The following is a 24293-nucleotide window of genomic DNA, read 5'->3' on the forward strand; positions in this document are numbered from 1 at the left end:
AGGAAATTGAATAAAATCCGCTTGAACATCGATCGCGAAAAAAAAACACCAAAAAAAAAAAAAAAAGCCTCAATGGTTACGACCACATAAGTTGCAAGTCGGCCAAGTCTGAAAGATACGGATTGTTGGTCGCGAATGTGACCTCCGGTGATTCTGCATCGATTCCGAATAAACAATCACCCTTGGATAAGATGACAGACGAAAGATCTGGTCTTTCTTCCACGAAAAAGGAAGTTCGCATGATGCAGGTCGGGTGCCTGTCCCTTGCAGTTGCATCGCCGGTGCTAGTGCTGACTCGGCTATTCCTCCGCAACCAAACGATGCACACACACGGCAGGGTACACCACGACTCGATCTTCTAGCACGAGGGGGAAAGACGAGCGAGTTGAGGGGGGGGGGGCTACGGCAACGGCCCAAACTATGGTTCACCAGTTCTCTTGACTCAAGACAGAAAGATCAGAACAAATAAGAGAGTACCCGCAGACTCTCGAAGGGAACACGAAGCGGTAGATACCATTCTCTGACATCACACTGGCGCGTTCCTAGCCTTTTGACCATTCCAGGCCAAGGGCTAGGAGAGAGTTTTACACGAACCCTAGCGTGCACTCCGTCCAGTCTTTGGGGTGTGTTAACAGCGCAGCTGTCCCTGTCAGAAGAACAGGTCCAGCAAGCCAAGTGGCCCTCAGGGTTTGGAGGTTCCCTGGTCCAGCGCGGGGCAAGTATCATCGCGACGAAGATCCAAGGGCGCTGCGGAGTCGACCATGGTCGGAGATGCTTGATCATGTATCTTACAATTCTTATGGGCCAGATCCAGCTTGGGTTGACAGGGCTCATGGGAATCTTCTTGGGTTTTTAGTTCACGTGCATCCTGGTGGGATCATGACATCAAGCCGAGTTCTGGAAGGTATCAGAGAAGGGTTGTGTTCTAGAAACCATAGAACACGCGTCGATGGAAGCATGGATCTGTCACTGGTGGGGGAGGGCATTTGTGTGCCGTGCCACCTGACTGAATCCAGTTGACCCTCCCCTCACTGGGTTACTCAAAGGACCCCAGTCGCCATAGTGCACAAGGGCACAATGGATGTACCTTGTATGAGAACACAACTGGAACTTCTTACTTGGCCTTACACTATACACTTGTGTACTAGAATAATGTCCTCGAAGTATACACGAGGGATATTCTTGCCTATATTCAAGTCCTCCCCCCCCCCACCTGCATATACCGTGCATGGCTGCATAATAGGCGTTGTCCGTGCGCAACCATGGCTTAGAGGAGATACCACTCATCACTCGGTATTCTCAAATGCTTGATGCCACAAAGCGATTGAGACTAGGTGGCAAGATTTTGGCCATCGATCGCCCCCGGATTCCTCTTCCCCCTTATTCTCCCTCCCCCCACCTCGATGTATCCCAATTGATGGGTGGGAACACAAGTGCCTGTCAAAAGGTCACATAATGATGAAATTGACAGGATGCAGCGTCCACCATGATAGATATTGGCGGGACATAATCTGCCGTGTAGGCGTGGAACTGTCCTGTCGCGCTGCTTACGGTGGCACGGCCCGATTGATATCCGTAGCCGTGATCTGGCGGTGGTAGGTGCAGTCAGCAGCAAGATTGGATCCTTCCAGACCATGCATCCTATCCATATTGGTCTGGTGTCCGATGTTTAGTGTCGCCTCGCAAGGGAGCATCCTCAAGGTGGACAGCGGCCACGGGGATGATAAGTATCGTGGGCGCGGAGACTGAGCTTCACATGCTCCGGATCGACTGAGAGATTGTTCGAAGGGCTTGGCGATTGTTGTATGGGGAGAACTACCCGCAGTTGATAAGACCACCTTCCGTTGGCGTGCATGATGCTTTTGGTGCATTGAAAGGCAACTTTGCAGCATCCACTGGTCATTGCATCTCTCCGCCTTACAGTCGCCCGTTGCCTTGAGATCCTCGCCTTTCGCATGAGCGCACACTAGATATAAACAGACATCCCTAAATGGCAAACAGTCATGACTCCACCGGCCGCGAAGGACAACCGTCGGGAGGTCCGAACGGTCAGAGTGCAGCGAAGGGCTTTCTCTCAAATGCTCAGGTCCTCTGGTGTCCGACTCCACGAATGGGTGGTCTAAACCCTAGAATCGTGGTCGATTCGAGCCAACAAGAGCCAAGCATATCCGACCGCGTCAAGACCAGCCGATAACCATCGCTGGTACCTTCTTTTTCTTACCTCCCCCTCTTCAGTTCCCCCTTAGTGAATCCCCCCTCCTCTGTCCTCTGCCACTAATTTACTTTGAGTCCCAGTGCTCATCTTTCCAAACCTTGAGAATGCGTTTGCATTGCTTCAGAAGGTTCGCTTCTATTGAAAGGGGACGTGCTTTTTTGGCTTCTACTGTGCCTCCACTTTCGAATACTGGAAGAGGAAGCACAGGTACTAGCGTCAGGCGAAAAAAAAAAGAAAAAGAACTCGACCACCCCCCCTCTCTTTCCTCCCCCCTCTGCCACCAAGATTGAATGAGTTCAACTGTTTCAAAGCCAGTCCGGTTCACGAAGCGTACAATCAACTCCATCCCCAATAGTTCCTGGCACTCGTAAGGCGTTACAGCTGGAAAAATCGTCCTGGCCACCGGCTGGACGGCCCGTTCTCCTTCTTCCAAGTCATGGTTCCCAGTTGATTCCTATCTTCTTATTTTTTTTTTTTTTTTTAATTTTGGTTTCCCTCTTTATTCCCTTTTCCCTTTGAGCGGTCCGTTCAGGGGTCCTCGTTATGGGTCATATTTTACCCTCTTGGGCGGACCTCAAACTTGGCGTCTGGACTCCGATTCGCTGCCTAAACACCCGTGGCCGAGCGGATCCTATCGTCCATCGAGTCCAGTACATCTGAGCAGTAAAACTGAACAGACCTGAGGAGGGACGACTGTACGGCTACGTAAGTCTGTGCATTGTATGATTGTACGGTATCTCCGTTAGTCTCTGGTCGCATCTAGAGCTCAATGGGGGCCTCGCCCAGATTGCCGGCATCGAGCACTGGAACCCATTGATCAATCCCGCTCCCAAGGCTCCACTGGATGGAGGATAGCCCGAACTAATGAGACCACACGAGCCAGCAAGAATCCTTAAACCGTGGAGATTATCCAAGAGTCCGGCCACCGACCGCCCCGCTCAAACATCTCCGAGCTTGTCAGGTTCGAGACGAGCGAGGGAAAAGGATAAAAAAAAAGATGACAATAATCACAAAGTGGGAAAAAAATGGGAAGGGGGGGGGGGGGGGGGAGGGAATATGAATTTGGAAACGAAAAAGGGAAAGAAAAAAATACGACTTGTTCAATGGAGACGAGACACTAGATTGGTAATTTGATTTTCATCTTTCTCCCTCAAATGGCTAGAGAAGATTATTATTGATGACGGATTCTTCTCGTGGCTGGACTGCTCACTTTTTCCTTTTTCCTTTCTCTCTTTCTTCGTGCATGAATATTGCCCGTGAGATTGTGGCATCGGACTTCCGCACGAATCGCCCACCAGTTCTCTGTCTCCCTCGCGCGCCCGTGGGAACCAAGTGCTGATAATTGAGGCGATCACTACGAGCCCCTGGACCAAGCGGTGCTCGATCCCGTTCTCCAAGACCCCGAGGTGGACAGCAAAATTGCCGGAAGAGGAACGACGAATCGCGCCAAACGGAAAGACTCTTTGGTGAGCCAGAGCTAGATCGAGTCGAACTTGACGATTGACCGACTCAAGTGGCTCTCTCCTCTCTTTCTCTCTCTCCCTCCCTCCCTCTCTCTTTATCTCTCGCTCTCGCTCTATCAAATTTGCTCCGCCGAAACGCCCTGGAAAGGGTTCACCAGACGCCATGGGTCTCTTCAAACGCAACTCTAAAAACTCGGTGCAGAGCGACAGGGATGAAGAAGACTCCTTCGTTTCGGTCAACAGCGCCCGTACATCCAATACATCCTTGCGATCGCCCGGATATAAAGGCAGTGGGCTACCAGCCTCGATTCCCGAGATCCCCGTTGCAAGACCGCCCGACCCTGCATTGGACCCGGCCGCCTATCTTCGCAGCATCCATGCCGTGCGCGAGCGTACCAGTATCATCCTGGACGCCGCCAAACACAACCAATTGCAGCATTTCGATGTGGACATGAGCAAATTCAAAGTGACCGCACAATATGTAGTTTCAATCATCAAGGTAAGATCATGGACCGATGCAGAGGGGCAACGAATGCAACCCCATGACATTTCCCATTGTACGCGCACGTGGCTAAAAGCAGATGATTTCGGGGAGTAACAGCGGGACTATGCGCCAGACTACCAAACCATTCCTCCTCACGGCCGCTGGCAGCACTTTGACGTCGGCGGTCGACCCCGTATCAACCAACTTCTTCAATCATGGCCGAGCAGCGTCGACTCGCAGGAACGCACACGCCGCCTCATCGACCTTTTCGTGGTCTCGGTCTTACTCGACGCCGGCGCCGGCACGAAATGGTCCTACAAATCGAAAGAATCCGGTAAAGTGTATTCGCGCAGCGAGGGTCTGGCCGTCGCCAGTCTGGAAATGTTCAAGTCCGGTCTTCTCAGCAGCGATCCCTCCGAGCCCTGCCAGGTGGATGGTCTCGGTCTCAGCCGGATGACGGTGGAAAAGTTAGCCAAGGGGATGCAGCACTCGGAGCAAAATCCGCTGGCCGGAATTGAAGGACGCGCTGGCCTTTTGGTGCGACTGTCCGAGGCGCTGAAACGTCAAGATTTCTTCGGTGTGGACGCCCGGCCTGGTAACATGCTTGGTAGGAATCGGCTCCCCCACCCCGTGTCATGGTTTGACCGTGTGAGATCCGGGACTGACCACTCGTACCGTCACAGATTACTTGCTCGGTCACCCGTCAACATTGGCGTCTTCTGTACCCATTGTGCCGATTACGACTCTCTGGTCCGTGTTGATGGATGGCTTCTCGTCGATTTGGCCGCCCTCCCGAACGCAGATTGACGGTGTCGCCATTGGCGATGCCTGGCCGTGTTCCCGTCTTCCGCAACCACCCGCAGTTCCCGCATGGGAAGGTATCATCCCCTTCCACAAGCTCACGCAATGGTTGTGCTACTCGATCATGGTGCCCATGTCCAAACTGATGTCGATTCATTTCGCCGGGAGTGATCTGCTGACCGGGTTGCCGGAGTACCGCAATGGAGGCCTTCTGATCGACATGGGCCTCCTGAGCCTGAAAAAGCCCGATATGGAGCGTGGTCTCAAGTCGTTCAGGGAGAATGCGCAGATCAAGGGCCAGCCCAACATGGAAGTGGTACCTTTATTCTCCACAGATGATAATGTGATTGTGGAATGGAGAGCGGTCACCGTGGGCTTCCTGGACGAGCTGTTGGTGGAGGTGAACAAACAGCTCGGTCTCACTAGCCCCGGGGACCAGCTGACTTTGGCACAGATGCTGGAGGCTGGCACATGGAAGGTATGTATCCTGTGGCCCCTCAACTTGTCTTCGTCCTCACCTCGCCTGTCAATGACATGATCTAATCCATTTGGTTTCCGAACAGGGTGGGCGCGAGATTGCTGAGGTTTCGAGGCCGAACACCAAGGAGCCCCCCATCATGATCCGGTCTGATGGGACAGTCTTCTGATGCGCCATCTCCACGAGCTCATTGACGACCACATCTGTCATGGGGAAGCGCCTTTTTTTTTCCTGCACTATTTTCCCCCCTTTGCTTTTGACATCTCTTCTCTTCTTGAGATAAGTGCTCAGTCCTGCATGATGATACGACGACCCTGCCTTTTCATCCTCCCTTCGAGACACCACTTTTCTCGCCGACAACTTTTTCGTGACCTCTCGACTTTCTTGCCCTTTTCCCATCGGTCGTTCTGAGGGTACTGGTCTCACTTCTTTTGATTCCCTTTTTGTCTTCTTCTTCTTTCCCCTTTTCTTCTCCATCTGCTTCCAAACTCTTCTTTACATTTACCGAGACTCTTTGACATGCAATCACCTGGACATTTTTTGCAGCATGCGGCTGTTTTTTCGTTCCAATGCTGGATACCAATGTTTTTCCTTCTTGCAAACACGGATTCTAATCCGTCCATTGCTGTATCTTCTCTCTACAACTTGTTTCAACATGTCCGCATTATCTCGTTGGATGACATTTTATGGAGCAAAATCTCTCATAAAAAAATCACGATTCTGTATCTGCACCTGCGTTCATAGAGTTTGTCATCCTAAAGAATAGACGATGGACATGTACATCAAGTGCAGTCCATATTAGTTGTGCCACATCTGGTAATCGCGACGACCATCAATGTCGTCATTCCGCTGCCTCGGACATGCATCGCCTCTGGCCACTAGTGCAGATCGCTCAAGGTAAGGGCCCTTTTTTGTGATTGGGTCAAGAAGTAGCGATGTCGATTTTTCCAAAATGAGCTTCTTTGAGCTTTTTGTCTCATAGCATGAACCCAGCCCTCTCAATCTCCGTAGGCTGGTGCATCGAGCGGACGCTGCCATGGCACTCCAAGTCATGTGATTGGCATCCGGCGCGAGGTTGATCCGCTCACTCCGCATTTGGAGGCCGGAGCTCTACAGTCTCCTCTTTCTTCATTACCTCCAATTTCTTGGAGCCAAATCAATTCGTAGGCCATTTGTACTGGAACACCAAGCGGCCAATCTCCGCATCCCTCCTTCGTCTCGGCTTGCTCCTCAGAACTGTCCCGTTCGCCATCGGACCCGCCCCCGCTGTTGCGGGGCTAACCAACCGCGCTCAGCGCCAGCCCAGCAAATCGCCGCCACTATGGACGCTCGCAAGAAGAAGAGAAAGGTGCTGCTGATGGGCAAGAGCGGCTCGGGCAAGTCGTCTATGCGCTCGATCATCTTCAGCAATTATGTCGCCAAGGATGTTCGCCGGCTCGGTGCGACAATCGACGTAGAGCACAGCCATGTCAAGTTCATGGGGAACCTGACCCTCAACCTATGGGATTGTGGAGGGTGAGTCAAGTGTGATTGCACTTTGTCTGGGTTTGTGCAAAGGCAACTACTGACACGATGGTCACCTTCCTATGCTCGGCAGGCAAGATGCCTTTATGGAAACTTATCTCGCTTCTCAACGAGGCAATATTTTCTCCGACGTCGCCGTTTTGATCTACGTGTTCGACATTGAATCGCGAGAGGTCGACCGTGACCTGGACACATACAACGCCGTCATCGAAGCTCTGCGGGAATTCAGTCCCAACGCCTATGTCTTCTGTCTTGTGCACAAGATGGACTTGATTCAAGCTGAACATCGTCAGCGCATTTACGAGGAGCGCTCGGCATTGATCCGCTCGCGCTCGGAACACTTTCGCGTGGACACTTTTGGAAGTAGTATTTGGGATCAGTCGCTCTACAAAGCCTGGGCCGGGATCGTCCACAAGCTTATCCCCAACTTGACGGTCATCGAGCGCTTTCTGAGCGCGTTTGCCAAGAAGATCGATGCCGAAGAGGTAATTCTCTTCGAACGATCAACCTTCCTCACTGTCACATCAGTATCTTCCGAAATTGGAGATCTGAATCCCATTTACGATCGACACGAGCGACTCTCCAACATCATGAAAGCCTTCAAACATTGCGCCGCGCGCAACACACTCACCACCCCTGCCTCCGCCGGATTTGTCGTAATGCACACCAAAACCCCGCAATTCAATATCTTTTTGGGGCGGTTCACGGACAACACATATATCTTTCTTGTCGTTCCCCCTGGCGAAGCAGCATACAATTGTGCGGTGCTGAACACCATGCTCGCGCGCGAAGGGTTTTCGAAGGCAGCCGCCTCGGGCCGTTCAGATGGGTTCCCACTGCCACCACCGGAAACGCCCGAGGATGGGACATCGAATGGAGTGAACTTTGGCTTTTGAGGTGATCACTCTCAGTTTGTTGACAGTTGTTAGCGTGTTTTTTTTGTACCGTGTATCATGTATAGCCGGCATTCCTGTTGGGGTTATTGTTGTGATACTCTTTTCTTTTTCTTTTCTTTTTCCTTTTCTTGGCAGAAAAAGCTGGAAGATACCTTTCACGGGCGCTGTTACTTGTCATACGGCGTTGCGGTACGATTAGTCTATGAATCACTTTCTTTTTGAAACCCTTCTCCAGTCGCATTCTCTGCAATGACCGAATTGAACCTTGAATCTACAGGGGGTTAGGGGGGCCGTCACAATCTACGCAGTAAAAGAAGACCGCACTTGAGAGCCCCGAGGTCGCCGTCTCGTGCGTCTTGAATCGTGTCAAATGAAGTTTGTATGTCTTTCAAATCGCTGCCGGGGTTTACCTTACTTGCTTTTGGCTCTTTTGATGTCAGGATTCGACCAGCTTAGGCCTGATCACCCGTCCCTTTTGAAAAGCTTGACACAACTTGAACAGCTCGAAGTCGTTAGTTCTACCTCGCTGGAACAATTGATCAGATAAAGCAGCCTCGGATAACAATGAAGAACAAAAAAGAAATGGAAGGTGGCAAGGTTCCAACCAAAGAGCAGACATGCAACGAACTTTTGCCATGAATTTTCAATCCCACTGATCGGCCCGATTGTTCCGTTTGGGTGGCGGTTGGCAGCATTTGGAGCTCCCACACTGACAAAATCTCGAGCGCCAATAATTCGGTCCATAGTGCAATGTGATTTCTTCGAAAATGGCAATGTCTTGAAGAGCTTCAACGATGGTTGTCACCCGATCACCAACGACAACGGAGACGAATTGACAGTTAGGTTCACAGTGGTGATTGATGTATCGAGTCCAGTTGCCAATGTGCGCCGATGAAGTTGTTCCGATTGGAGTCGGGTCAGTTTCCTTCATTTGAAGCATCCCAAAAACACCCGTCTGGAAAAGAGCGTAGATATCATCGTCACATTGCCGCCGCGGGGGGATCACTTCGCCAACGTACTCACCCAAAACAGCACCGGCCTTGATATTGGCCAACGCACGCACACCGGTTCCCCTGACGGGATACTCGATGAGTTCTACCAAGTCACCTGCCATAGAGCCGGCTCGGCATTCGCAACGCTCGGTGGCGCCACACACAAAGCAAGTCAACCACAATGGCTTCTTGCAGTTGCAAGCCTGAGGGCATCGACATTTTTGACAGTCGGGAAACCCACCCAGATTATGGCACGGACATTTCCTCTTGCACAGACACTTCATGCAAGGACCCGGTTTCGGAGGGCGCATATATGGATGCATCTGAGATTTGCGCGTCGGCTTGAAAAGGGCAACGTTGATGTTAGTCTGTGCTTTCCCCGCATGGATGGGACGTTTCAGATATCCCTCTGATGTCTGGATCAAGTGATGAACGTGCTCCTTACCTATCTCCAGCGAAGGCTGCACGGCGCTCATGATATCCTTCAATCCGAAAATGCCATAGCTCAGCAGAGGCGTTGCCCAATCGAGTTGACGAGATCGAACAAAGATCTCGATACTGCGCTTGTTAGCAGTGATCAATTTTCTCACCTCGTCCCAGACCAGAATCTCTGGATTGAGACATGCTGCACGGAAAGCTTCCGACTGTGCGCACATGGCGAACAGTGCCCACCCATGCTCGAGGAGAAAGTACTTGACGCGATCAAAGAGCGGGTAGAATTCGGCGTCCTGGAAAATGTGAGTATACCTGTGATAGACCGACTGATCAAGAAATCCCTGGATTGTCCGACGCTGTGACTCGTACTGTTCACGTTCATGTTCTGAGGAGTCGTCCTCCCACGCCTGTTGTAGATGCCACATGGCGTTCAAGTCCCAGTAGATGGCTGCAATGATTCGGCGGCTTCTGCCAATTGCGTTTTGAGCGAATCGAAATTCTGCGCTCGACTCCGGCAGGATAAAGCCTGCGCCGAGCGTTGCTGCTAGAATTTTATGTGCATCCATGGCTGTGATTCGAGCAGTCAAAGTTCAAAAAAAAAAGAAAGAAATTGAGGAGAGTGTTTCGAGGATTAAGAATGGTGGCTGAGTATGGATGTTGTGATCAACCATCAATTGATTGAATAGACGGTGCAATTCTCTGCAGGCCCTCGACTCGGATCCAGACTGCAGCGTAGGGCTGTGTCTTTGCAATTTATAAGTTCCACGAATGGGTAGGTAACAATATGAGTTTGAAGAAACATAGTGACTTGGAAATGATGATAAAGGGATTTTAGTCTGGCATTGTCCCCATTGTGTGTTCCATATTCTGGCTTAATACGCTTTGTTGTTCGCGAGGTGGTGTATCAATGCGAGTGCGATTGCTCGACGACAAAGAACATACAGAACCGTTTCCTAAAAATTTGCCAAATATAAATGGCTTTTTTCCTCTTGTAGTGCATGGGTGGAACCTCTTATTCCATGGTCTCGACGCAATGAATTGAGCTGGACTTGGAGAGTCCAGGTGAATGAGGTTTCAGACATTTGCATTCAAGGGAAGGGAATGGCAACAAACACCAAGGCGGCACTGACACAAGACGCAACTGTGACTTCAAGTCATGATCTGAGAACTGGAGTTTCATATGTAGAACCGGGCTCTCAGTCACTCACTGGGTCAAAGCTGATCGGTCAACATGTCTTTTTCTACCATTTGCAGCGTATACGGCATGTCCTCCATAGGGCGTAGTGCCCATCCGGCATACCGTTGCGACATTGCGGAGAACTTGGGACCGACCGCGGCCAAGGGAAAGGCGGACCGCCGCTTGGCGTCATGTGGTGGGGAAGCTATCCTGTGATGCGACAAGACCTCTTCGTCAACAGTTTGCTTTCTTTGACCTTCTTGTCATGCCTACCCCGTGAGGCTCGATCTATTTTTACATCCAGCAGCCCTCAGCGAGACAAACATGACCACCGCACCGCCGGAGGATGCGATCGCGAATTTCGTGAGCTTCACCAGCACCACGCGCGAGCAAGCCATCCTCTTTCTAAAGGTATTTGACACCACTCCTGCTATTCGCCTCGCAGGACCCCAGCTCACAAAACTGAATTTCAAAACAGGCAAACAATCTGGACTCTCAAAAAGCTATTAATGCTTACTTTGAGGATCCCACGGGGTCCCAGCTCAAGGTGCGTCGAGCGGAACTAGAGGCGTATGGAACTCACAAGTGACTGTGGCTTTGGGCGCCAGACCAGCGATTTTGCCGATGAGAACCTATCCCGTACGATCTTCCCCGCTGAGCTGGATCTCTTCCTTTGGCTTATACCTCTTGTCTAGCTCTCGGCTACAGCCATCAAGAATACGGATCACGAGTCCCCGCGACAGCTCCTCCCTCTCGCCCACCATCCCGAGTAAATACGCCTGGCACCGCAGACGCGACGAGAACGGAGAACAGCCCCGCAGGAGCTACCCAGGATCTTGGTAGCGGTGAGCCACAAGCTGTTCTCATGCGCGGCACATTGGGCACAGACTGATATATGCGATCATCTAGGCCCTGGACTCTCGGGATCGGGGTTGACTCTGGCGGAACGGGAAGAGCAGCAGTTACAACAAGCCGTTGCAATGTCACTAGGGCAGGGTATTGGACAGCAGGAGACGGGCGTGACGAAAACCACCGAGAAGAATCACCAAGCCAACTTTGGCAAAGCTACCCGTGATTACTACGACGAGGCGGATTGGGGAATGACCCTATTTAACGAGACGGCCCAAGAGCTGGTAGTTGACCCAGAACCCGAGGACCGAGTGAAGGTCGAGGGAGAGCCTGCATTCCTGCGGCCAACCAGTGACAAAGCCCACCTCGCAGGGTATCTGACAATTCTTCATGAGATACCGCTTGCACGCGAGGCTCTCTTGCTTCGAAACAAGATGTTATTTGACTACGGAGGAGATGTCCAGTGGTGGAATGGGCACTCTATCTACCTTCCCAAGATCGTGACTGTCCATGATCGAGAATTCAATTATGATGACGAGTGGGAGGACATCATCTACGAGTCACAGCGCCTCATGGCGTTTCTAGACTCAACCAAACGAGCTTATGGGAGTGCTGATGCGCTCGCCAAGCTGAAAGATGTTGACGTGCTCTCTTCCGAACCCGATGAAATCATCGCGAGATTCCTGGAGGTCTGGCACGCGTCGGCAATCCGGGCCGCTCCCGACAGCCCTCTCGCCACGGCTTTCATGTCCCATGCCTACAAGCGATCTCCGTTTGACGAAGGAGATGAGACTGTGTCTCGAGAGCTGTTTGTCTTTGAGCCCATCATTGAGCAGGAAACTGATCAGACCCTCTACGATGTCTTGGATACCGCTATCTGGAGTGATCTTCCTGGCGAGCAACTGGACGATGTCTGGCTCGAGCATGTGGGCGACATTGTCACCATGAAATTGGACGCCTTCAACGGTGGCACATCTGTGAACGTCAAGATTCCTGCCGTTTTTTATCCAGATCGCTACCTGAGCAGCTGCAGGGAACTTGCACGCGAACTCCGCACAAAGAGGCTAGTGGTTCAAGAAGAGATTCACCGACTCACCGGGCTCATTGAGCGATACACCAAACCTCAGAGCACTGTTGCTAACATGGGCCTCAAAGAGCTTCTTGAGAAGGCCGCAGCTGCCACGGCGGTGGCTCTCGCCGGAAACAGGGACAATGACACGGAGCTGGTCGAGGTCGAGACTGCAACAGAAAAGTCCGCGAGAATCTCGAAAGAGCTTCTGGCCATTTCGCAACGAATTGATTCCAAACTTCAAGGTAGGTGGCTACGGCATGGAGAGACAACGAAATCCCGTGCATCCCTGCTGACCAACTCGATAGAACTAGAGGCTCAAAAGAAAAAAGCGATGGAGACGCTACGCAGCTACTCAAAGACGCTGACTGAGGCTCCAGAGGCCCCGGGGGAACCACCTCTCAGCCGTTACAGCTTGCGGGGCGTTTGCACCAAGCCTCATATTACTTATGTTCTGAAACGAGCAGACAATCGGAACGGGGGCGATTTGATGGAGCTTGGTGCCGAGCAACAGGCTAGTACCGGTGATCAGTGGTGGAGAATTAGCTACTCGACTGAAGATGGCAAGACTCAACAACAGGCAAAGCAAAAAGGCCAGGAGACCGCCACGGCTGCCCAATCTGGCGATGTCATGGGGTACACGGTCACCAAAGTGCGAGAAATCGAGGTGCTTCGCGCTGCTCGCGAGGAGTGGAAATCGGTGCTGCTCGTATACGCGAGTGATGCAGCCGTCAACGCTCCAGTAGATCCCGCGCCTACGCAACTTCGGGTGAGTCACTGATCTTAGATGTGTTGGTAAAAGTAATTGATTGTTTAAGACCGCTCCGCTGACCGTGACACAGGGCTTCGTGGAAAAGGACAATGAGGCTTTTGCGAAGGAACTCGAAGAAAGCACCGCGAACTCGTCCGCTGCCACCACCGGTCAGCTCCCCGCCGAGTCGAAGAATGCCACGCAGCAGCAGCAGCAGCAACGGCCGTCGAACAAGCCACCGCCACCGCCGCCCCGGCCCACCCAGCAGGTAAACGTCTTTGATTATCAAGTCTCGAATTTCGGTAATGACAGTGATTATGAACAGGAAATGAAGGAGAAGGAGGGTCCTGGATTGCTTGGTGCAAAGGGTGGCGAACAGACGGGAGATCTTTCTCATGCTCTTGACGATGATGTCGTGTGGAACGTGGATGGAGGAGACACCCAGATGAGTGATCATGTTGAGCACGTGGGGGGCAACCCCAGTCAAGCGTCATAGGATCCTGGAGATTGGTCTGAGATTTATGAGTGACGATGGGACGCTAGCAAATGGCAATTGCATTTTTTTTTATTTGCCAATTTGGAGCGTTTCACCAGCTTGATCGGAGGTCCATATTGCCATGCTCAATCTCAATCTCCCATTCTCGGATCTTGCTGTCTCTTTTTTGTGGCAATTATAAGATCCAAGTCGAAGAAACTCAGGATACATACTTTTCTCTGATCGCACCTGGAAAATATATCAAGTCACGCCCAAGTAGAAAATTAACACGAGTGCGTATAATATGCCTCGTATCGTCCCGTCTCCATGAATCTACTTTTTCATCTCCAGTGTAGTTCGGTAGCAAGTAAATGCCCCTTCAGGCCGCTGAGGGTCTGTGGAGAGCTCCCCACATTTGCTCTGTTTGCACCTCTTCAACTAGGTACCACCAAGAAATACAATCTAAAGGGAACTGGCCCAATCGTTCAGCGAGCGCTGTCTGGCCTCATGACGATTGACCAGCCATTTGACGCCTCTACAACATGTCTCATGAGAGTGAAGCCGTCGCCAGTGTGACAATAGAGCTCCTCGAAGCTCGTCTGGGCCGCCTTTCCTACCTCCTCACCGGCAACACTGACTGGACCGGCACACCCTCCACGCCCGAGAAACCCGCTTCGCTCGACGAGACAGTTTCGCGTGGACTTCTTCGACTTGGGCGAGAACTAGAGAAATTATGTCGCGCTGTGCCCGCCGTTCGTGACTTGGTTCAACTACGTATGTGCACCTGCCAGCCTGGCTCGAAACATTTCCCCCCTTTTCCTCTTTTTTTTCCCGTTGCCATACCTCCATCCTGCGTCTTCGCCTCATTCCATGGGAACTTGCCCTGGGGCTCAATGTACATGCATACTCATACTTGTGCAACTCTCTAGACGACCGATTTCCAGACCTCTTCAATCCCACCGACCCCCGCGAGATTCCAGAAGATCTCAGTCCCCGTGCTCTGGCTTCGATCGTTCTCTCTTACGCAACCGCCTTTCCGGAAACCGCGTCCCGTCTGACTTCTCTGAATGACCTGCCCATTCCGGACGCAGCCACGTCCGCCTCCCTGATTGAGTTGCAGCCGCGGCTGGACCAGATTGCGCAGACGCAGGATGAACAGGCTATGCAGTTGTCCGAGCTGCGTGTGCGCACGGCTCGGGTATTGCAGCGATGGTATGAGGTTGGGGTTGTGGGAAGTGGTGAGTGTTGGGCGGAGTGGGAGGGGAGATTGGAGAGTGTGGAGCGAGAGGTGAGGCGAAGGGAGGTGGTTCGTGCAAAGAGAGAAAATGAGATTTGAAGAGGTGGGAATGAAGTTGGAAGGGAGCTATTCGTTTCCGTCTATGGGCGAAGGTGGGAAACCATCCAAATGAATGAGATCAAGGAGGTTCGTAGTCGGTGTCGGTTATGGGGACAGCCATGCTCTGTGGGTACAAGACTGGTTGGTTACGTTTGTTTTTTTTTTCTCTTTTTTCTTTGTCGTTAGTTTCTTCCTTTGCTTGGGGTTTGCTTTTGCTTCAAGATATCCACTGGTGTTTCTGGAGTATTGCGAGGCGTTGTCATTAATTCATTGGTGCAAGAGTTGGAAGTGGTGTGCTGGAAAAATGGGATGGCAGCAAATCGAAGACAGTATCTATATTTGGAGGCATCGCATCTTGAGTATATTCGTGGTGGAAGTGTAGTCTTCCTTTGGGGGCATGAGATGAAGCCTTCTGGGGGTTCCACTGTTACCTTACTAGGTAGTACGAGCACCCAGATTGACATGGTGGACACGACTGCTGTACGCTAAATCTCCATACCTTTCAATCTTCCCCTTGGATATTACGGTAGCGGAGACCCTTTTGTCAACTTGTTCCATTCCCTGGATTGAGGGATACTCATAGTCTGAAGGGCCCAGGACAAGATCAAGTAAAATCTAGGAATCCTTTAAAGTTCCTGTTTCCCTGGGTATTCTGCAAGTGGATTCCTAGTTATGCATAATGAAATACTCCGAGTGATTTCACACGGAATGTGTCACCACACACTGCCTTGACAGCAGGACTAGACCTTAGATTGAGCTGACATTATGGAATGAGAGTGGAAGCCAGCCCGTCCGCTTTCGTTCGTCTCTGCCTCACCAAGCAGTAGGAGCGCATAGATACAATCAAGGTGTTCCTTCAGGAAGCCCAATCGCTAACAATCAAAGATCAAAACCCTCCCATTTTAGAATTATCACAAGCAGTGAAAGTGAGTATCAAATCCGATCATTTGAGTGACGGGCCTTGTCGGATTTTTCAGTATTCCCATCAATGATAGTCCATGGATCAGACTGCCATGCTAAAGACTCTGTGCTTTGTGTTCCCGTCACCATCGAGGGGAAGGCCATGATACAATGACATCAGGCATTCCACAGCTGTCATATGAGATACGGAGGGGCTCTGACATTATGGGACGCTTGACAGGTATGTCCGAAGCAGGTATAGCAGCTTTTATGATTATCCCATTTGATGGGATGGCCCTGTCGATCAGTGCCTGTGGCTGGCAGAGTGGGGCCTTACCACCTGAGGTATACAACTCCCGCACACGAGATTGCCCACCAGACAAGTTTCACATGCCGCGGAATGTCTTCAGTAATGTAGGAGAGGGGGGGAGGAGACCACGACTGATGACGAACTGACAGCGGATGGAAGTTTAAGCTTCGTTCCAACAGTCTAATCAGTTGAGGGGGAAAGAGATCTGGGATGGTGAGTAACCGAGTATACTAGTTTCTGCATTGTCTTGCCAGGCTGGAGCTGTGGCTGTTAGAATGCTCTTAACCAGGAAAAGCCTTTAGAATATTGGTGATAAAATCCGGTCATCTTTCATGAAAAGATGGTATGTAGGTAATCAATGTTGGTATCTCATGGAGGAAATGGCTACACGTATTTCTCTGGTACCTCTTTTGTGCCTGAATGTGGTCCAGCCGAGGTGCAGATGGTACAAGCACACCGCAGCCGGCGTGAGCAAGGGTACTTGGTATGGTACATGTAAATTTGCAAAGTTGCAGCCAGCGGAGCGCCGAGTGTCCGTCCCACTCGATATTTTTAGATTCTTTCAAGCACAAAAGGAACTCATGTCAGGACAAGCAGGTGACACTCTATATATCTGGACAAAGTTGTGAGATGTGTAGATCACTACTACTCTGCTCTTTCCAGTGCATCTGGAAGCGCCTCTGTGCACGATGCCGACCAGGAACCTTCGACTTGCAAAGCCGGATCCAACTGTGGCCGTTGCTAGTGGGCGGAGTGGACACGCCGATATGATGTGGACTCCTCGGTGGACCTGGGGGATGGTCGATGAAAGGCACTGTGGCTTGCGACTGTGTGCCCTAACAGTTCCAGTCTAGGCCAGTCGAGGTCGAAATGCTTGACTTTGCGGACGATCGGGCCCGCCCTGGCAGACTGGAATTTTGATACACCCAGTTTCTTGACATGATTGACTCCATCAATGCTACATGCAAGATTGTGCCCACGCATGATTTGGAGAGGAACTCATAAAGACGAACAACTTTAGACGGGTCCCACGTCCGGCTTTACCACATCAATCTGTGGCTGGATCCAAGGGTTGTGCTCATCCTCTCAAGGCCCTGCCCTGGGTAATCAGAACTCGAGACTTGGTCGCCAATAATAGGCAGCAGGGAATCAAACCCCTCCGAGATCTCGACACGTCAGAGGTTGTACGTAGACACAGTCCATTTGATTGTACACTATATCCGGTCGGTAGACCTCCCGGGCGATGCGGTACATGGCACTCAATGCCCGCTCTCAGATCGTCACTGGGAGAATAGGGCTCAGAATGTGCAATGCCATCAAACACGTTGATTGTCATGGTTTCACAGTGACAGGAAGATTATATGGATCAGATTAATTTCGCGGCGGACTCCACACCGTGGTCTCGACGCTAGGGGCCTGTGTGTTTTGGGGCAAGCTCCACCTCACGATCCTGCAAGTTGGATCGCAGTCACGTTTGCAGGGTACTTGTCGCGGTACATGCACCAGTCACTTCATGTAGAACCTATCACCAGTAGTACAGTCGAGGTGACTGCACCGTGCTGTATATTGGTGCACAAGAGATGGGTCGTTCTCTCCATCCTGATATACTCTAGGACTAGGTAGCCTACTAGGTACTAAGTACCTAGTAGGCACTAAAAGCATACTACTAGTAGTAATTAAGAGGAAGGGGAATTTGGTAAGTACTAACACGAATACTCACGCTACAGTGGTGTGCACAGAAGTCACTGTGGCTAGTGACCGCTACAGGCATGTCTTATGTAGTAGTATGCGTTGTACAAGCGCCTGGCGAGCACCGACATTTGGCTGCAGGTGGTCCTTTGCTGGAATCGGCAATGGGAGTACCTGGTACCTATGTGTAAAGGCCTCCGCACTAATATTCTGTTTAATGACTACGGTACCTACTCAAGTGTATATCCTATGCGCTGTATCGGGTCACTATTCAGATTTCCCAGATTTGGACAGACCCTGTCTTGCATGTCGAGAATCAGGTCATAGATGATCAAGACCTTTGGAATTTGACAAACAATTTGAACCATCACTCGACCTGATCTCTCCAGCCTCGCGGCTCAGCCCTGGCGTGGTCCTCCTTTTCTCGTGCCTGGCCCCGGCCGCCCCGGCCCTGGCGCTGACTCTGGCTCTGGCCCGTCTCTCCTCCCCCCCTTCCGACTCGCTCTCATCTTCGCTCCTTCACTTTCTCTCCTTCCTCTTTCCTTCATTTTCTCCTCTCCCTGCTAATTTGCCAGCCCACCACACTCTTTCAATCGCTCAATCTTACCTTCGACCCTCCTTTCTCCAGCCTGGCGCTGGTCTTGACCCTGCTCAACCTTCAATCTACATTTTTTCGGTGACCCTCCTTCGGATCTCCCCCCCGCCCGTGGTCTACAATTCGAAGTTCAGCCACAAGAGTCTTTTGTCTGAGAAAGGTACGAAGCCACAGCCTCCCCAGTTGGCACCGACCGACCCCTCTTGCCTCTTTTTCTTTTCTTCATCATCTTGGCCTTTCAAACGATGGTGCCTTGAATTTCCCAGGTTGTAGAAATGGAACGGCCAGGAATCATTTGGCGCCTGTCGCATCTCAATTATGCGACCGCTGCGATTGCCTCGACGCTCAAGATCAACTCTGACTGTACACCTCCTTAGTCTTTGCCATCAGCCCAGACTCGAATCATCTTCGGCGCAACACAGCGCTCCCCTGTGTGACTCTTTGACGACGAGGACAATCCTCCGACTACGCCACCAAAAGTTCGTCCCGTGCAATACCATTGAGGTGCTCCTTGTACCGGAAAATCAGCTTGAACGTCCGCTTCCTGTGTTCTCGATCACATCCGCAATCTTCTCCAACCCATTGGCTCCGCTACGAGAGACGGACATTCCTACGCTTCTGTCTTGAGGAGCTCCGTACCCGTGAATCAGAAATAACACTGTCGAGATGGCCAAGTTTCGCGCAAGCAACATCCTCGGCGATCCGTTCGCGCTCGCGACACTCTCCATTTCCATCCTGGCCTGGCTGATCGCCTTCATCTCATCCGTGATTGCCGATATTCAGACCAAATACCCCAATTATGCATGGTGGGCGATTTGCTACATGTTCTGTGTGACGGTTGGCCTTATCATCACTTTCGGCACCGATACTGGCAACGTTTATGGCGTCGCGGTATGCTTTTCTTCCTCTTCCCGCTTGTATTAGTGCTCTAGTAATGAACTTACTGACCGAAATCCTTCAGATTGTCGGATACCTTGCTTGCGGGCTAGTTCTTACGTCCCTGGCCGCAAACAACACGGTGTATGCCAGTCAAGGTGCCATGCAGGCCGCAGGCGCAGGCTTTATCTTGCTGTCGATGGTCATTGTAAGTAAAGCCGGGCCTAACCGTTGTTCGCGTGTATGGATTTCCTACTAACCACCCACGCTAGATCATCTGGATCTTCTACTTTGGATCTGCCCCTCAGGCATCTCACCGCGGATTCATCGACTCTTTCGCCCTCAACAAGGAGCAGCCGGGATCGTACCGTGGCAGTCGTCCCATGTCCAGCGCTTTCGGTGCCCGTCCCGAGACCATGGCCACCAGCAATACCCCCCAGATGTACACGTCTGCGCAATTGAACGGATTCGAAACCTCTTCACCCGTGTCCGGGTATCCAGGTGGTGCTCCCGGCGTCGAGCGTAACTCGGCTCAGCCCCCACGATTCGGAGGGGCCAGCCCCGCCAATGCTGGTGGGGGCGCTGCCCAAGAGGGCAGCGAGGTGCCACAACCTACGGAATACCCCTACCGTGCGAAGGCCATCTATTCTTACGACGCCAATCCCGAGGATGCCAACGAGATCAGCTTCAGCAAGCATGAAATTCTCGAGGTCTCTGATGTCAGTGGCCGATGGTGGCAGGCCCGGAAGTCGAGTGGAGAGACCGGTATTGCACCCTCAAATTATCTGATCCTGTTGTGATCGGTGAAGATGGTGCCATGTCTGTTTCCGCCCTCCTGTCCTGTTCTGTGTTTAAAGCCTGTCCACTTTCTGTTTGCGAAACATGTATCCCCGTTTTGATACCCTTCGGATCTTCTGTCTTCCCCACCCGTGTACGTTCTTGCTCGTCTCTTCTGCTGTGATGTCTTGATGGCCTCCTTCCGACCCTTCCACCTCTCTCCTTGGAACGTCCTATCCTTTTGTTTTTTTTTTCTTGTCCTTGTCTGGAGGATGTCTTTTGTGACGCATGCCGTTGATTTCCATTTCTTATGTGCCTGGAGTCTTTCCTCGGACTCCGAGGAGGTTTCCCTTCCCACTCTCTGATGGCTCGTGGTTCAGCCTTCTCCGCCGTGAGCTTGATTTTACGAGCTCACACCATGTCTGATCATCCCTACGGTCGGATGATCACTGACTTGTTTCACCAATAAGTTGTCAATGTTTTGAAGTATGATAGAAATTTTGAAGGTCAACAAATCCACCCTTTGCTCTCCTCCCCTCGCATTTTCTGAATTGCACTCGACTCTCTTTCTCATGGCCCGGAGAATGGTCAGTGAATAGTGGTCGGGTTGCTCCATGACATTGCTGCCCTAGTAGTATCCTAGGTCGTCCAGTCTGCGTGTGCAGTTCCATGAAATTCCCGTCATGCCAGGAATTTTTGCTTGGGTTTACGGTTAGGCTGGCCTCTCTCTCTCTCTCTCTCTCTCTCTCTCTCTCTCTCTCTCTCTCTATCTCCCGGGATATGTTTCCATCCCGGTAAATTGACCCGTGGAGGCAATTCGATCCGAATATCATACTGAATCTCTGATTTTAAAGTGGCGGCCCGCTGATGCGGCTCAGGATTGCTTGACCCGATTCCTGTCAACAAGGTGTTCAATCATTCTGTTCAACCGTCGACGGCCATCTATTAGGTCTCGGCCCCCGAAGCAGTGGACATAACGTTTCCTCAAATTGTCGAGATCGGCCTCGCTTGATTGGGTTGCCTTTGTCCGCAACCCGCCATGTAGAAAGAAGCCTGTCACGGTGATTCAATCTTCACGGCCATTCCATCCACTGCGAGTTCTCTCGTTTTGGCTTCGAGTCGGCAGAATCAAGTGCCGTGGGCAATGCAATTAAAAATATCAATTGGTCCACATGGTGACCAAGGTGTCGGCTGTTGTATTTGGTGTCATCTCGACTGCCGTCGACGCATGATGGGATTTTGGAGCTTCACTATATCTGTCGCATCAAGTAGCTTTTCCAAACTCTCATGGGAAATTAAACGAAATGGGTGAACGTGAAAGTACCGAGAGGACGACTAGGATGTTTCCCTCCGCCTACGGCGGTTCTGCGGTGGGTACTCTGATAACCCACGTGCGAATGACAGGTGAGTGGGTTTTTGTCGGGGGTGTGAAGTCGGTGGTGGCGCTGGCGATTGAGGAGGGGCCCAAAGCTTTCATGACTCGACCTCTTCATCGCCGGTTGAGTGTCCGGGCCTCCTACACAAGACAAGCTGTTGGGTGTATCCTGGGCCTCCGAGTAACAGGAATTTCTGCAGCTGGCTGGTCCAAGGGCCCCGTCCTCGTCGCACATTCGGCCACATCAAGCATGTCAGACGGCAACGTGACGGTGGCTTCAAATGTGCTTGGCACCATCGGTACGGTGCTGTGGTGTATTCAGCTGATCCCGCAAATATGGTATAACTATCGGCGTAAGAAGACGGACGGATTTCCGGCCGCCATGATGCTACTGTGGGCGAGTTGTATGCTTTCTTGTCACCTCTGATGTGGAAACAAAAGTCACGTTCAAGGTGACTGTGCCACACAAAATGATGGATATGTCGACCGACTAACAGTGCTTGGCCGATAGGCTCGGTTCCCATGGGGGCTTATTTCATTCTCCAGGCAAGTATTTATAATGTGTCCAACCCCGGGCTCTATGGTTTGCACGCAACGAGCATGGATGTCTGAGGAGGTAGTGGAGGGAGCAGACCAACGGCTCATCGTGATCAATAGAAAGTCAATATCCCATTGCAGGTGCAGCCGCAATTATTCGGCTTCTTCTCCCTGGTGGCTTGGAGCCAGATTCTTCATTATAGTCAGTATGTTGGTGTGTGCTATTTGTTTGGTGCCTCCTCTCGCCGACCTGAGATACTCAATTGCCTTGTTGTCGAGTAGTGACTTGAGCCTTACAAAGGCCATGACCGTCTGCGCTGGCACCGTCGTCTTGTTCGGCGGTCTCGAGGCTCTTCTTATTTTGACGTTGCGGGTATATCCTCCTAACCTCCAACTTCCGTTTTTTTTTTTTCCTTGGATCTCCTTTTGATCATGACGAGATGAAGCTGACATTTGTCCTAGATACCTTACAGCAAAGGCGTGACTTGGCCGGACCTGGTCGTTGGTATCTTCGGTGCTATTCTCATCAGTGCGGGGCTGATCCCTCCGTATTTCGAGTTGTGGAAGAGAGACGGACGAGTCATTGGGTTTAGTGAGTGGAGATTGTGAAGCCCCAGCATCCCCTCCGTGCGCAATGTACTCATCGAAATCTCAGATTGGGTCTTTCTCGGCATTGATACGCTTGGGGGCCTCTTTTCCCTCTTTGCGCTGGGTACGGTCTAACCTTCAAGTCTCTGGGGTGTCCATCATGTGTGGCATTCGATGGCCACTACTGGTCACGTAGAAGGCCAATTGCTAATCTACTTTTACAGCTGCCCAAGGGTCGTTTGACATTCTTGGTGGAATTATGTATATCCTTGTGTAAGTTGACCTGTACAGGGCCTCGCCAAGGAATGGTCTTTTTGTGTGTTCATGGAATTAATCCATCCGAGATACTTTTTAGTGTTGTGCTCGAGGCGGGGATCTATCTCAGTCATCTCATCTGGCGCTTTCGATATCGCAAGCTCCGCAGGGAAGCCAAAGAGACCGGGAGGAGCGTTGATGAACTTCTCGAGTCGAGGGAAAATGGGAGTGGACGGGCACATCCACATCCATTGGACCACGTCGCATTGTGTCCAGTCGACGATGTTGAGAAGCAAGCAGCTACCCCTCGACAAGGAGCGTGAGACTTTCGTCAAGACAAGCCATAGATGCAAGCCCGGTCTCCCCCTCAAAACATTATGGGAACTTACATGTGCTACTACGTAGAATTGTCAGGATCGATGGTCGATTTCCCTATTCAAGCCCTGGATCTATTGAGTTGTCGTGTATAGTTTTCCAGCTGTTACATTAATTGTCAAGGTCAATTAGGAGTGGAATAGATGGGATGGAAAAGGGTCTAGGATAGAGACCGCAAGGGCATCTAATTGCCACGACATCCATGCACCAGCCTATCACAACTCCTGAAGCTGCTACTGAGTCCTTTTACTGTAGATGTGCACGGCCTGCCAGACCTGCGGTCTACACAAGGTGTTGACTGGATGACCTCGTAGATCTCTTGGACGAGCATACGACCACAATCTCACCACAAAGCTACTCGAACACCCAGAACCGCAAACACACAAGCAAAGCGTCTCATCTCGACTCCGTCCGCCGCGAGTTCTCCATCCAGACAACGACTCACTGACGTGATGTGTCCCAACGAGGAAGCCCACTATAGATGAGCTCCACCTGGAGGAGAGCCATCAGCGCACCCAAAAAGGGCAGGGATAGTCCGTCGCCATCGTTGAAATGACGCCGACCGTATGCACGCGTGCACCGACCATTTGCGCTCCCAGGCCCTGGACGATCCTGGAGTGGCCCATACGTGGGAGGCAGAAGTCGCTCACCCTTACTGGGCCTGAAGCAGCGATCTTCGAAGCTTCCCCAATATCTTCCACGCGTGGGAGGGAAATCAACTCCTTGTGTATGCAAGTTTAAGCCCAATTCGCCCGGGAGATCAGCGCTGTGCCACTTCAATCCGCTACTTTCTTCCCTCTTGATTTGTTATACTCTTGTCTCCGTCTCATTGTACTACTCGGGTGCCTCTCATCTCAGGCTCTCGCAAACTAGCGGTGGTCTCTCTTGTCTCTCTCTCTCTCTCTTTTTGTCCCTCAATTGCTGTTCTTTTTCCCTCTCTCTTTCCTCCCTCTTCGTTCTCGGTTCCGGTTGGCTCTCCCTTTGTTTTTATTGATCCTGTCGGTGTCCATCATACTTCGTTGCCTGGTCTTTTCTTTCACACGTCCAGTTCCTTCTCTTGTTGAACACAAA

The 24293-nt window shown here is 51.4% G+C and overlaps 8 protein-coding genes across 8 annotated transcripts; 6 read left to right on the plus strand and 2 right to left on the minus strand.

Moving 5' to 3' along the window:
• Positions 1-3841: 3841 nt before the first annotated feature.
• Positions 3842-5610, plus strand: POX_a00354 (Uracil catabolism protein 4; the record flags this gene model as incomplete). Its single annotated transcript, XM_050109298.1, has 4 exons — positions 3842-4177; positions 4280-4769; positions 4846-5441; positions 5527-5610. The coding sequence occupies 4 exons, from the start codon at positions 3842-3844 to the stop codon at positions 5608-5610; spliced, it is 1506 nt and encodes a 501-aa protein (XP_049973066.1).
• Positions 5611-6762: 1152 nt separating this feature from the next.
• POX_a00355 (GTP-binding protein gtr1) lies at positions 6763-7861 on the plus strand (the record flags this gene model as incomplete). The annotated part of the gene is made up of 2 exons (XM_050109299.1): positions 6763-6956; positions 7039-7861. The coding sequence occupies 2 exons, from the start codon at positions 6763-6765 to the stop codon at positions 7859-7861; spliced, it is 1017 nt and encodes a 338-aa protein (XP_049973067.1).
• Positions 7862-8504: 643 nt separating this feature from the next.
• POX_a00356 (uncharacterized protein) lies at positions 8505-9854 on the minus strand (the record flags this gene model as incomplete). Its single annotated transcript, XM_050109300.1, has 1 exon — positions 8505-9854. The coding sequence occupies one exon, from the start codon at positions 9852-9854 to the stop codon at positions 8505-8507; it is 1350 nt and encodes a 449-aa protein (XP_049973068.1).
• Positions 9855-10789: 935 nt separating this feature from the next.
• On the plus strand, positions 10790-13630 carry POX_a00357 (uncharacterized protein; the record flags this gene model as incomplete). Its single annotated transcript, XM_050109301.1, has 7 exons — positions 10790-10876; positions 10944-11012; positions 11074-11104; positions 11161-11310; positions 11375-12628; positions 12692-13152; positions 13226-13630. The coding sequence occupies 7 exons, from the start codon at positions 10790-10792 to the stop codon at positions 13628-13630; spliced, it is 2457 nt and encodes an 818-aa protein (XP_049973069.1).
• Positions 13631-14151: 521 nt separating this feature from the next.
• On the plus strand, positions 14152-14945 carry POX_a00358 (uncharacterized protein; the record flags this gene model as incomplete). Its single annotated transcript, XM_050109302.1, has 2 exons — positions 14152-14383; positions 14539-14945. 2 exons carry the CDS (start codon positions 14152-14154, stop codon positions 14943-14945), a joined length of 639 nt encoding a protein of 212 aa, XP_049973070.1.
• A 1951-nt stretch (positions 14946-16896) lies between these two features.
• On the minus strand, positions 16897-17139 carry POX_a00359 (uncharacterized protein; the record flags this gene model as incomplete). The annotated part of the gene is made up of 1 exon (XM_050109303.1): positions 16897-17139. One exon carries the CDS (start codon positions 17137-17139, stop codon positions 16897-16899), a length of 243 nt encoding a protein of 80 aa, XP_049973071.1.
• A 1966-nt stretch (positions 17140-19105) lies between these two features.
• Positions 19106-20115, plus strand: POX_a00360 (High osmolarity signaling protein sho1; the record flags this gene model as incomplete). The annotated part of the gene is made up of 3 exons (XM_050109304.1): positions 19106-19330; positions 19401-19523; positions 19588-20115. 3 exons carry the CDS (start codon positions 19106-19108, stop codon positions 20113-20115), a joined length of 876 nt encoding a protein of 291 aa, XP_049973072.1.
• Positions 20116-21396: 1281 nt separating this feature from the next.
• POX_a00361 (putative membrane protein) lies at positions 21397-23170 on the plus strand (the record flags this gene model as incomplete). The annotated part of the gene is made up of 8 exons (XM_050109305.1): positions 21397-21871; positions 21979-22073; positions 22125-22210; positions 22287-22377; positions 22467-22596; positions 22660-22716; positions 22817-22865; positions 22948-23170. 8 exons carry the CDS (start codon positions 21397-21399, stop codon positions 23168-23170), a joined length of 1206 nt encoding a protein of 401 aa, XP_049973073.1.
• Positions 23171-24293: the final 1123 nt, after the last annotated feature.

The sequence above is a fragment of the Penicillium oxalicum genome, chromosome I (genome assembly GCF_001723175.1).
Source record: "Penicillium oxalicum strain HP7-1 chromosome I, whole genome shotgun sequence".
Classification (NCBI taxonomy): Eukaryota; Fungi; Ascomycota; class Eurotiomycetes; order Eurotiales; family Aspergillaceae; genus Penicillium; species Penicillium oxalicum.